General features: G+C 49.2%; 1 protein-coding gene across 1 annotated transcript in view; it reads left to right on the top strand.

The window, feature by feature from the left end:
- The window catches only part of VPS16 (VPS16 core subunit of CORVET and HOPS complexes), a 23,343-nt gene extending 10,638 nt beyond the window's left edge, over window positions 1-12,705 (top strand). The window contains exons 2-24 of the mRNA XM_028523779.2: window positions 6,038-6,126; window positions 6,354-6,451; window positions 6,548-6,676; window positions 6,766-6,910; window positions 7,036-7,151; window positions 7,254-7,376; window positions 7,500-7,555; window positions 7,903-7,992; window positions 8,098-8,192; window positions 8,348-8,424; window positions 8,894-9,025; window positions 9,130-9,257; window positions 9,394-9,429; window positions 9,621-9,729; window positions 9,875-10,009; window positions 10,102-10,210; window positions 10,301-10,398; window positions 10,483-10,587; window positions 10,911-10,988; window positions 11,089-11,258; window positions 11,339-11,435; window positions 12,209-12,312; window positions 12,428-12,705. Coding sequence (XP_028379580.1) covers window positions 6,038-6,126; window positions 6,354-6,451; window positions 6,548-6,676; window positions 6,766-6,910; window positions 7,036-7,151; window positions 7,254-7,376; window positions 7,500-7,555; window positions 7,903-7,992; window positions 8,098-8,192; window positions 8,348-8,424; window positions 8,894-9,025; window positions 9,130-9,257; window positions 9,394-9,429; window positions 9,621-9,729; window positions 9,875-10,009; window positions 10,102-10,210; window positions 10,301-10,398; window positions 10,483-10,587; window positions 10,911-10,988; window positions 11,089-11,258; window positions 11,339-11,435; window positions 12,209-12,312; window positions 12,428-12,572 — 2,464 coding nt within the window. The 3' untranslated portion in view covers window positions 12,573-12,705. The remainder of the gene's footprint in view (window positions 1-6,037; window positions 6,127-6,353; window positions 6,452-6,547; window positions 6,677-6,765; window positions 6,911-7,035; window positions 7,152-7,253; window positions 7,377-7,499; window positions 7,556-7,902; window positions 7,993-8,097; window positions 8,193-8,347; window positions 8,425-8,893; window positions 9,026-9,129; window positions 9,258-9,393; window positions 9,430-9,620; window positions 9,730-9,874; window positions 10,010-10,101; window positions 10,211-10,300; window positions 10,399-10,482; window positions 10,588-10,910; window positions 10,989-11,088; window positions 11,259-11,338; window positions 11,436-12,208; window positions 12,313-12,427) is intronic.

Below are 12,705 nucleotides of genomic sequence, written 5' to 3'. Positions count from 1 at the left end.
AAATATTGCAAAAGTATATAGCCTACAAATTGAAAGTCCCCCTACTCCCTTCCCTCACTCACCATCCTCCCCAAAGGTAACCACTGTTTGACTTAATGTGAAGGCCTCAGTGGTTTTCTATGTATTTATACATATTCATGTGATTGCATATAAATATGCTTGTCAAAAATATATGCTGTTTTCTTAATTACATAAATGAATTCACATGGTTCATACTGAGCTGGAGTTACATTTTTTATTTAACAATATGTCTTAGAGACCATTTCATGTCAGTGTACAGAGAGTAACCTTATTGATGGCCACATAATATTGCACAGAGTGGGTATACTCTATTTTATTTAACCAGTCCTCTTTTGATGGACATTTCAAAACTTTTCCAGGATTTTTAAAAACTATTTTAGCCCTGGTGGTGTGGTTCAGTGGATTGAGTGTTGGCCTGTGAACCAAAGGGTCACCGATTCAATTCCTGGTCAGGGCACATGCCTGAGTTGCAGGCTGTGTCCCCAGTGGGGGACGTGTGACAGGCAACCACACATTGATGTTTCTCTCCCTCTCCTTCTCCCTCCTTTCCCCTTTCTCTAAAAGTAAATAAATAAAATCTTTAAAATATATATTTTAAAAAGTACTGCAGTGAATTCATACCTTCGTGCACTCGTGCAAGCAGTTTCCTAAGTTCAGCTCTCAGAAGGAAACTGCTAAGTCGGAGGCTATACACGTTTAAAAGTTGAATGGCTATTTCATGTAATAAAGTCTCTCAGACTTTTTCTTGATAATTCCTGGGTTTCCTGTCTTGCTCTGAAAGATTTTTGCATAGTTCACATTATAAAAATATTAGCTTATATTTTCTCAAGATTTTAATATTTAGCTTTAAAAATACTTCCACATCAAGTAGTATGATATGGTCCTTACTATCTTTCAGTTTTATTTTCATTTTTTAAAAAAATAGTCTTTTGTGTTTTTAAGAAAAGTATCTCTTTTTCACATGTGTCACAAACATTTTTCCTTCTTCATAGTTTGCCTTCCTGCTTTATGTTTTGGCAGGTTTTTTAAAATGTTGTTTTAACAAATAACTGTTGATGTTGTTTAAAAACTCAAAGTCTCATACTATTCCTGTCCTTATTCAACTGATCCCACTCCTCACCTACAAGTAACCATTGTTACTAGAATCTTATAAATCTTAAGAAAGTTTCTGTTTTCAAACAGAAGCATAATATAAATATGTGTTGTTTTTACCTCTTTTTATGTAGATAGACACAGAAGTGCTTAATTTTTATTTGTTGGCCTTTTCCATTGTGACTTGTGCGTTTTATATCATGCTAGAAATTGTACTCTGAATTGTACTTTGTTAAAATACCCAAGATTTTTTCTGATGTGGTCTTTTTTTTTTAATATTTAAAGTTTGATAACTTCCAGTCAAAATGGTGACATGGGTAAACACAGCTCATCTCGCACAACCACGTCAAAATTATAACTAAATTGTAGAACACCCATCACTCAGAACCATCAGAAATTGAGTTGAATGGAAGTATGACAACTGTGGAATTAAAGAAACCACATCCATCCAGACCAGTAGTAGGGGCGTAGATGCAAAAATTGGCTGGTCCCACGTCTATATATGGTGGGTAAAAATTAAGGAAGGATAACTATGGAACGAGGGGTCCCAGCCCCAGCCCATGGTTCCAGTTCCAGGAAGATAAGTCCCCATAACTTCTGGCTGCAAAAACCAGTGGGTATTGAATCAGTGGAAGAAACTTCTGGAGTCCAAAGCAGTTCCCCTTAAGAACCCACACAGGGGCTTACTCAGACTCACTCCCTCTAGGCTCCTGCACCAGGGTAGCAACTTGGAAGGTACCAGTGGCATACAGAGAGGAGCTGAAGTGTCTGGCTTCAAGGTGAGAGCTATGAGACAGCTTTCTCCCAGACAGAAAGGTGGGCAGAGGCCATTGTCCCTTGACTGAGCCCCCTACCCCCACAGAACCACAGAGTCAGCAGGTGGGTGCCATATGAGACGCCATCAACTTGGAAAACACTGTTTTCCCTACCCTAGAGATCCCCTGAGACTCCATCCCACCCAACCTATGGGCCCACCCAAACTGTTAATCATGACTTTCCATATAAATAGCTTGGCTCATGCTTCACAACTTCCTAAATTCAATCAAACAAGAAATAGCTGGCCTTAGTAAGCCCCTAGCTGGCACTTCTTGCTAAGTGGCCCTGGCATGGCATTAGCAGTAGCTAGCCTAGATTCACAATTTGGCTTCATCTGGGAATCTCCAAGCCCAGTACATGTAGCAGCCATCACAGATTGCTTTATAGTTCGTGCAGGGTGGCCCTGGGCAGAACACAAGTGGGCACTGACCTTGGCATGTACCACTTGGGAAATCCTAGGGCCAGAGCACCCACTGGACAGCTACAGACCACATCAGAGCACCACCACCCTGTCCTTACATAGCTGATCCTCTGGAGGGTGGAGGATGGTGGTCAGTGGTCACAGCCAATCCTTGCAGCTGACTGGCCTGGGTAAATCCCTCCAACTGACCTGCCAACAGCAACCAAGGCTCAACTATAAGAGGAGGGTGTATTCAGCCCACACAAAGTGTGCACCTCAAGGTTCCAGCTTTGATGATGGAGGGGACTGTGCTGCTGGACCCTACAGGACACCTACTACATTAGGCCACTCTACCAAGACAGGAAATCATAGCAGCTCTACGTAATATATAGAAATAAACACAGGGAGGCTGCCAAAATGAGGAGACAAAGAAACATCACCCAAATGAAAGAACAGATCAAAACTCCAGAAAAAGAGCTAAACAAAATGGAGATAAGGAACCTGTCAAGATGCAGAGTTCAAAACACTGGTTATAAGGATGCTCAAGGAACTTGGAGACCTCAACAGCATAAAAAAGATACAGTCAGATACACTAATTGAAATAAAGAACAATTTACAGGGGGAAAAAAAAACAGTAGAGTTGATGAAGCCAAGAATCAAATCACTGATATGGAACATAACCAATCAGAACAACAAGAAGAAAAAAGAATCCCCCAAAATGAGGACGGTATAAGCAGCTTCTGGGACAACTTCAAATGTACCAACATTCACATAATAGGGGTGCCAGAAGGAAAAGAGAAAGAGCAAGAAAATGAAAATCTATTTGAAAAAATAATGAAAGAAAACTTCCCTGATTTGGTGAAGGAAATAGACATGCAAGTCCAGGAAGCACAGAGAATCCCAAACAAGATGGATACAAAGAGGCCCACTCTAAGACACATCATAATTCAAATGCTAAAGGTTAAAGATAAATGGAGAATCTTAAAAGCAGCAAGACAAAAGAAGTTAGTTACCTATAGGGGAGTTCCCATAAGACTGTCAGCTGATTTCCCAAAAGAAATTTTGCAGGCTAGAGGGGATTGGCAGGAAATATTCAAAGTCATGAAAAGCAGGGACCCATAGCCATGATTGCTTGACCCAACAAAGCTATCATTTAGAATGGAAGGGCAGCCCTGGCTGGTGTAGCTCAGTGGATTGAGTGTGAGCTTCGAACCAAAGGGTCACCGGATCAATCCCTAGTTAGGACACATGCCTGGTTGTGGGCCAGGTCCCCAGAGGGAGCCATGTGAGGGGCAACCACACATTGATATTTCTCTCCCTCTCTTCCTCCCTTCCCCTCTCTCTAAAAATAAATAAACTCTTAAAAAAAAAAAGAATGGAAGGGCAAATAAAGAGCTTCCTAGACAAGAAAAAACTAAAGGAGTTCATCATCACCAAACCATTATTATATGAAATGTTAAAGGGACTTACTTAAGAAGAAGAAGATCAAAAGTAGGAACAATAAAATGGCAATAAATACATATCTATCAACTATTGGATCTGAAAAACAAACTAAGCAAACAAGAAAAACAGATAGAATAATGGATATGGAGAGCATTTTGATGGTAGCCGGATGGGAGGGGGTATAGGGGAATGGGTGAAGAGGTGAGGGGATTAAGAAGTGCAAATAGGTAGTTACAGAATAGCCATGGGACAATATAGGAAATGGAGTAGCCAAAGAACCTATGCATGACCCATGGCTGTAAACAATGGTGTGGGGATTGTGTGAGGGAGTAGGTGGTGTTGGATGGAGGAGGGTAAAGAAGGAATTATTGGGACAACAATAATAGCATGATTAACAAATGTAATTAAAAAATAAAATTTGGAGTTTTGTCTGGGAAAATTTTTAGTGATTAAGTAATGAAATACTATTTATTGTGATTCTTCCCATATGGCCTATTGTCTCATTTCAGGTGTTGGTTTGCACCTATTTGAAATGCCATCTTTATTACATGCTCATTCCTGGGACTTTTTCTAGATTCTGTTCTCTCCCATTGATCTATTTGCTTATTCCTGTGCCAAACCAACAGTTATAATTAACTTTAGTTTTATACTCATATAGTGTACTTGATATATGACATGCATATGTTCTCATATTTTCAAATGTTCTTAAATATCTTCCAGTATTTTCTCTGTCAGATGAAATTTTTCCGAGATGAACTGTAGAATCAGTTCGTGCTTCCCTTCTCCCCAAACACTGGGGCTGATTTTTATTAGATTCTTGTACATTTATAGATCATTTTAGAATATTTTTCTCCATGTCTTCTATGTCTTAGAGTTAACTTTGATTTGCCTTTGTAAAAAATGTTATTATGTTTATTTTGGGGTGTGTTATAGTTTTATTGCTGTCATGATTAGGGTTTTTTTAAAGTTATGTTTCTGATTGTTTTTTTCTATAGTATATGGGTAATTAGAGTAGAAAATATATTGATATCTGTTGCTTACCCAACTGAGTTCATTGATTCATTGTTCCATAGACTGGTTTGGACTTTCTAAGTAGATGGTCACATTATTTGTAAATAGTAGCATTCTCCTTTTCCTGTTGTTTCCCTAAATTATTTGGGCCAGACCCCCAAGAAGAATGTGAAATAGAAAGAGCATAATGGTGGGCATCTTTGTGATCTTTAATGAGAAGGCTGCTGACGTGAAACCAGTCAGAACACTCTCCTTCTTAACCACCATTTTGGGTTTTTTTCTTGGAATCCTGGAATGGTGCCCACTCCTTCTCTGCCCCTTCTCCCCTCCTACTCCATCTTCTCATGTAGCACACGCTCTCTCGTCACACATCCCAGACTGCAGTCATCCCGTGCCAGCTCGGGAGTTCAGTTACTCGTTATGAGCCAAGCACTCGCAGATTGACATCTCTAACACAGGACTCTCCCCAGCTCTGGACTCTGAAGAGCTCCTCTTGGATTTCTTTCAGGCACTGCTAACTCGGTAGCTCTGAAACTGAGTTCTTCATTAACCAGTGTTGAGCTGGATGCCCCTGGGTATAAAGCCCACAACCTGATTCTGTGTTAAGAACCAGAAATAGAGCCCTGGCCGGTGTGGCTCAGTTGGTTGGAGCGTCCACCTGTAACCAAAGGGTTGCGGGTTCAGTCCCAATGAGGGCGCATACCTAGGTTGCAGGTTTGATCCCCAGTCTGGGCATATATGGGAGGCAACAAATTGATGTTTCTTTCACATTAATGTTTTTCTTTCACATTGATGTTTTTTCCCTCCCTTCCTCTCTCTCTAAAAGCAATGAAAAACATGTCCTTGGGTGAGGATACAAAAAACAAATAGAAGAAAGGCTGTCTACCCCGAGAGACCCTCCCAGAGGGTTTTATTTCCTGCCAACATAGGCCCAAGCCAGCCACCCCACCCTAGACCTACCTAGTTTGTGCTCTGGATATTGGCCACGCAGCATGCCCATCCCAGGAACCCCTGCCATCCTTGCTTACTTGCCCCAAGAACCACATCCTTCCTTGCCAACAGCCTCTACTCCCTTGCCTGCTGCGGCTAAGCATGCATATGGCTATTTTTAGTCATCTTCCCTCCTCACCCCTGGAGGGGCCTCCTCAAGATTCCTGTGGGGGACAAATGGAGGCTTTAGGGGTTCCTCTGGGACTCACTTCATCAGGATTCATGGGCCAAAGGAGGCTAATCTCTTTTCCTCTCGGTGGGTAGGAAATATGAACTGTACAGCATGGACTGGGACCTAAAGGAGGAACTTAGGGACTACCTGGTGGCTGCTGCACCCTATGGGGGCCCCATTGGTAAGTTATCCTCTACCACTGCATGCTCTGGGACCATGAGATGAACTCAAGGTTCTTGATTCCTGGTGGGGGGTGTTGTTGGGTTGTTCTTGCTGGCCTGTGCCACCCTTCCTCATGCCCCTACTTCCACCCCCATGGAGGTGCTTGTAATTCTGGTTCTCATGAGGCCTGCTTCACATGAGCTGGGCCTAGGGAGCTAGGACAGGAGGTCTGTTCTCAAACTGCAGCACTGCTGAGAAACCCCTGGCAGAAGGAGAAGGCCGCCAGTATACGGCCAGTACTTGAGATCTACTCTGCTTCTGGCATGCCTCTGGCCAGTCTGCTGGTGAGCCCCCTTGGCATGACCGGGGGGTTGGGGGTTGAGGGCTGGGCAGGGTTTCTGCATCCCAAGCCAGCCTCATGAACTTTGTTTCCTCTACAGTGGAAGAGTGGGCCAGTGGTATCCCTGGGCTGGTCAGCTGAAGAGGAGCTCCTCTGTGTGCAGGAAGATGGTGTAGTACTGGTGTATGGGCTTCATGGTGACTTCCGGAGACACTTCAGTATGGGCAATGTAAGGGCCACAGGAGGCTGGGGGAAAGGGATGGAGTCTGTGACCCTGTGGCTTCTTCAAGGCCCCTCTACACTTGCCCCTCTTCCCAGGAGGTGCTCCAGAACCGGGTTCTAGATGCCCGGATCTTCCATACCGAGTTTGGTTCTGGAGTGGCCATCCTCACAGGGGCCCACCGCTTTACCCTCAGTGCCAATGTGGGTGACCTCAAACTCCGCCGAATGCCAGAAGTGCCAGGTGAGTGCTGGCACCCCTGGGACAATCATTTGGGGCCCATAGGTGTGCTTCCAGACTGTGGGATCCGCAGAGGCAGAAGCTGTGGACTCCAGTCATCCTGAGGTTGTCCTCGTCCCTGACCACAGGTTTGCAGAGTGCACCCTCATGCTGGACCATACTGTGCCAGGACCGAGTGGCACAGATTCTTTTGGCTGTGGGGCCTGATCTTTACCTCCTGGACCATGCAGCCTGCTCCGCAGTGGTAAGGGCCTCTGAAATGGGAGTGAGATGGAGCGGTTGGAGGGGGCCATAGGGAGGCACTGAGAAGTTAGTATCTCGGGTGTCCTCCCCATCCCTGCCCCAGACGCCCCCTGGCCTGGCCCCAGGAGTGAGTAGCTTCCTGCAGATGGCTGTCTCTTTCACCTACCGACACCTGGCACTCTTCACAGACACAGGCTGTATCTGGATGGGGACAGCTTCACTCAAGGTTTGATCCTGGGATAACACAGGGGCACTGTGCCTTGTCCACGGGAGATCTGTTTGGGGTAGGGGAGAGGCTTTTCAACCTGACTACTGGGACAGGGCCATGACATTCCCCGCATCCTTTCAGGAGAAGCTGTGTGAGTTCAACTGCAATATCCGAGCCCCACCGAAGCAGATGGTCTGGTGAGGAAGGGGGTTTTATGCTGGGGCTGGGGGTGGACATAGGCTTGTTTCCCAGGATACCTTGATTCATCCTGTCTACTGCCCAAGCCAGGTGGAGCTTGCATCATATCTCCTCCGCCAGTGCGCACTTGAGGGAGCCCCCTGCCCCACTGTGGGCCCTGGATGCACCTGGGAGCTGGCAGCATAGGGTAAAAGGGAAGCAGACAAGTCAGAGGAATGCGATGAGGAGCAGGGGGCATGCACAGGGCTGTCCCGAGGCAGAGTGATACAAGCAGTGATGTGGGAGACCTGGCTGTGGGCTTGGCATCCTGTGTATGGCTCAGACGTGTGTGTGGTGCTGCCCACAGGTGCAGCCGTCCTCGCAGCAAGGAGCGGGCTGTTGTGGTGGCCTGGGAGAGGCGGCTAATGGTGGTGGGTGATGCACCTGAGAGCATCCAGTATCCTTGAAGGGCTGCCTGTGGGGGTGGCAAAGGAGAGGGGAGAGGGGGGTCACCTGTCCTGTCCCATCTCTGGGTGTTCTTAGGAACCTTGACCAAGCTCAGGTTTGTGCTGGATGAGGACTCCTACCTGGTACCTGAGCTGGATGGGGTTCGCATCTTCTCCCGTAGCACCCATGAGTTCCTGCACGAAGTTCCAGGTAAAGCCCTCACAGGGGTTCCATGTGACCCAGGATGGGGGCCCCTCGGCAGCTTAGCTCCTGCAGGGCCTCAGAGCCTCAGAGCAGGATCAAAGCATTGAAGCAGAGCTGAGGATCCCCTGCCCCATACCCTGCTCACCATCTCCCTTTCCCAGTGGCCAGTGAGGAGATCTTCAAAATTGCCTCGATGGCCCCTGGAGCGCTGCTGTTAGAGGCCCAGAAAGAATATGAGGTAAAGCTCTGGGCTTCTCCCCAGGCCCCAAGATCTTCCCCTTCCCCTTCCCCTTCCCCTTCTCCAGATTGGCTCAGCCCTATGCCCCTGCCTGGCCATGGGTGGACACAGCTAGATGCCATCTGTGAAGAGGGGTCCAGGCAAGACACTAGGCTGGGCTAGAGAGGGCCAACTCAGGTGGGCTAAAGTCACGTGGTGTCCTCCTTGTGGTGATGGGGAAGGACAGGGAACCCTCACTATCCCCAGCCCAGGCACAAGTCAGGGCTACTATTAAGAGGTCTCAGGGCCTCTCACAGGCACTTGTGGACTCATAATGGGGAATATGTGAGCATCTCGGGTGGACCGAGTTGGCTGAGGCAGTTTGGGCTCCAGCCTCTGCAGCCCATTTGAACCACATCCCAGAGGGATGGGGGCCAGATGTAGGGGTGTTCTCCATCATGATGCTGTGTCCCTGGCATCTTATCCCCAGAAAGAGAGCCAGAAGGCAGATGAGTACCTGCGGGAGATCCAGGAGCTGGGGCAGCTGACCCAGGCCGTGCAGCAGTGCATCGAGGCCGCAGGACACGAGCACCGGCCAGACATGCAGAAGAGCCTGCTTAGGGTTGGCTTGGACTACAGGGCTAGTGGGAGGGGCACTGGCGGGGGTGAGCTGGTGGCGGGGTGGCAGCGGGGAGCTCTCCTCTATTGCCTTTTGGCTCTTCTCAGGCTGCCTCCTTCGGAAAGTGTTTCCTCGACAGATTTCCACCCGACAGCTTCGTGCGCATGTGTCAGGACCTTCGTGTGCTCAATGCCATTCGGGACTATCACATCGGGATCCCCCTAACATATAGCCAGTATCCCCAAGCATGCTACAAGGGTGTTCCCAGCCAGGGGTGGCGGGGGAAGGGGAAGGAGCTGGAAGTGCCACCTGAAGGTCCTTGGCAAACAGGGCTTATTCACCAGCTGGATCCTTAACCAAGTCAAATGCAGATACAAACAGCTCACCATCCAGGTGTTGCTGGACAGGTACAAAGCCCAACGGTGCTGGGACGAGGGGTCTAGGTGGGTGGGCATTACAGCCACTGGTGGGCTCTTATGGCCACTGCTCCTAACTAAAAGTTTTGGGATGCAGGAGGCCCAAGTTTAGACTGTGGCCACTCTGCCCTCTCTCTCTACCCCACATCACCGCCATACTCCTTACCCTCCTTGCCCACCAGGCTTGTGTTGCGGAGGCTTTACCCCCTGGCCATCCAGATATGCGAGTACTTGCGCCTTCCTGAAGTGCAGGGTGTCAGCAGGATCCTGGCCCACTGGGCCTGCTACAAGGTGAGGATGTAGGACAGGCTGCAAGAGCATTTAGGGACTTCGGGCCCTGGTAAAGTATGGGAAAGATGAAGTGTAGGGCTGAACGTCCAGGTCCTTATTAAGGGCCACTAGGGTGAGGTGTGCATGACACCCCTTCCCTGTGCAGGTACAACAGAAGGATGTGTCTGATGAGGATGTTGCTCGGGCCATTAACCAGAAGCTGGGAGACACACCCGGTGTCTCTTACTCCGACATTGCTGCGCGGGCCTATGGCTGTGGCCGCACGGAGCTGGCCATCAAGGTGTGGATGCCCGGCCCTTTCTGAAAGCTCTAGTGTGGGTGACTGAGGCCCCCAGGCCAGCTCCTCTCTGTGTCTTTCTCCCTACCCCACAGCTGCTGGAGTATGAGCCACGCTCTGGGGAGCAGGTACCTCTTCTCCTAAAAATGAAGAGGAGCAAACTGGCACTGAGCAAGGCCATCGAGAGTGGGGACACTGACTTGGGTGAGCAGGGTTTGGGTGACACCAAGGCCAGGGCCCTGGGTTGAACAAGGGGCCGGGCTGTAGTTCTCAACCCACCTTATTGTCCTGCAGTGTTCACGGTGTTGCTGCACCTGAAGAACGAGCTCAACCGAGGAGATTTTTTCATGACCCTTCGGAACCAGCCCATGGCCCTGAGCTTGTACCGACAGGTATGTGCAGGGGACAGTGGTAGGACTGGAGCCTCCTGAGCCCCTGAGTTGTCCTTGCTGACTGCCTGCCTACCCCCGTGCCAGTTCTGTAAGCATCAGGAGCTAGAGACGCTGAAGGACCTTTACAATCAGGACGACAACCACCAGGAGCTGGGCAGCTTCCACATCCGAGCCAGCTACGCAGAGGAGGTCTGAGGCTCACAGAGCCGGTGGGGCCTGTGGGCTGGGCTGTTGATGTGGTTCCTTCACCAGGTCTCTAGGCCTCATATTTGGTATATACCCAACCTGGCCCTCACTGTTGAGGGAGAGTCTGAGAAGACAGGAGGCCAGGATGAGGGTTGGTCCCAGAGGAGCTAGCCTTCCCATTAGAGACACCAAAGTGGTTCACCTAATGGGTAAAGCTGGCACTGGTGACCCTTGGCACAGGGATCAGAGAGAAAACTGTAACCTGGGTGGGGAGGGCTGAGGTCCCTTAACCTGTAAGCTCAGGTTTTCCCTTCTCACCCTTACAGCGTATTGAGGGGCGGGTCGCAGCTCTGCAGACAGCAGCTGATGCCTTCTACAAGGCCAAGAATGAGTTTGCAGCCAAGGTTTGGCCTCCTCTTTTCTAAGAGCTTCCTTGTTTCTTTCCTCTTCCAGTGTTCCCCCCTTGTCCCTCTCATCCCCATCCTGCCTTATTCTTGCCTCCAGGCCACAGAGGATCAAATGCGGCTCCTACGGCTACAGCGACGCCTAGAGGAGGAGCTGGGGCGCCAGTTCCTAGACTTGTCTTTACATGACACGGTCACCACCCTCATTCTTGATGGCCACAACAAGCGTGCAGAGCAGCTGGCACGTGACTTTCGCATCCCTGACAAGAGGTAAGTGTAGGCCCAGGGCGTGAGTAGGTCATGGGATCCCTGCCTCTCCTGCAGCACCTCCAAGCCCAGCTTTCCCACAGACTCTGGTGGCTGAAGCTGACTGCCTTGGCAGATCTGGAAGACTGGGAGGAGCTAGAGAAATTTTCTAAGAGCAAGAAATCACCCATTGGCTACCTGGTAAGGTGGGAGCCCTTCTTCCACCCCCTGCCAGGGAGGGTAGTCCTGAGGAGAGGACTGGGCCTGGAGATAGGCTGATGACCTGTTGACCCATCTGTTCAGCTGGCCAACATACCGTGTTTTGCCTTGTATTATGCACACTGTGTTTTGTGCGCATTATACACACGATTATTATACCCGTGTATAATGTGCATCCTTGTTTTTCCCTAAAAAAATTGGGCAAAAAAGTGCACATTATACACAGCAAAATACGGTAGTTAGTGAGTGCTTCCTGTGTATACACATTCATAGGCCAGGTATGGGGGAGAATGGACCCAAGTCTGCCTGCAAATGTGAAGGAAAAATCCTATTTGAGTGGAAGGCGGAGGGTGGACAGGGAAAGCATATCTGCGAGGCAGTGGAAGATACCAAAGGGGTTTTTTTCTGTGGCAGGCAGTTCAGGGGTGTGGTGGGTAGGTGGGGCAGCCACGAGAGATAACACAGGCCCTGAGAGGGCAGGAAACGCCTGTTGTGAGAGGATAGCAGCGGTTGGTGGGGTGGACGCACGGAAACAGTTGGTCTGAGGGCTCTAACAGATCTTTGGTTTAGGTTGTTTCTGCCCTAGGAATGTTGAGATCACACTTGTTGCAGGTGTGCTGTGGCAGGGGTGGGGTGTCGTAGGCACTAAAGGGTGTATAAGCTACACGGGGATGGTCTGTCCAGTGGACTTTTGCTCATAAGAGAGATGACAAGAAGGCTCTGCCTAATCTCTTGCTGCCCACTTCCTCTCTTAGCCCTTTGTGGAGATCTGCATGAAGCAACACAACAAATATGAGGCCAAGAAGTACGCCTCTCGTGTGGGTCCTGAGCAGAAAGTCAAGGCCTTGCTTCTCGTTGGGTGCGTCAGCTGAGAGCCCTGTGGGTGCTGAGTGGCTGGGCCAGTGGACTGAGGATGGGCATGGTTTGTGTCCTTGGTCAACCCAGCACCATCTCCCCTCCTGCTCAAACAACAGGGATGTGGCTCAGGCTGCTGACGTGGCCATCGAACGCCGGAATGAGGCAGAGCTGAGCCTTGTATTGTCCCACTGCACGGGAGCCACAGATGGGGCCACAGCCGACAAGATTCAGCGAGCCAGGGCACAAGCTCAGAAGAAGTGAGGGGCCCACCCTGCACATCTCCTCAAGTCCTGGGCTTGGCAGAAGTGTCACTGCTCATTCAGAGCTAAGCCGAGGGGAGGGGGTGGGAAGGGAACCAGGGGTCTGGTTGTAAATAAAGTTGAAACATTTTAGA

Source organism: Phyllostomus discolor, chromosome 9, assembly GCF_004126475.2.
Source record: "Phyllostomus discolor isolate MPI-MPIP mPhyDis1 chromosome 9, mPhyDis1.pri.v3, whole genome shotgun sequence".
NCBI lineage: Eukaryota > Metazoa > Chordata > Mammalia > Chiroptera > Phyllostomidae > Phyllostomus > Phyllostomus discolor.
This window is presented reverse-complemented; position numbering and strand designations above follow the sequence as displayed.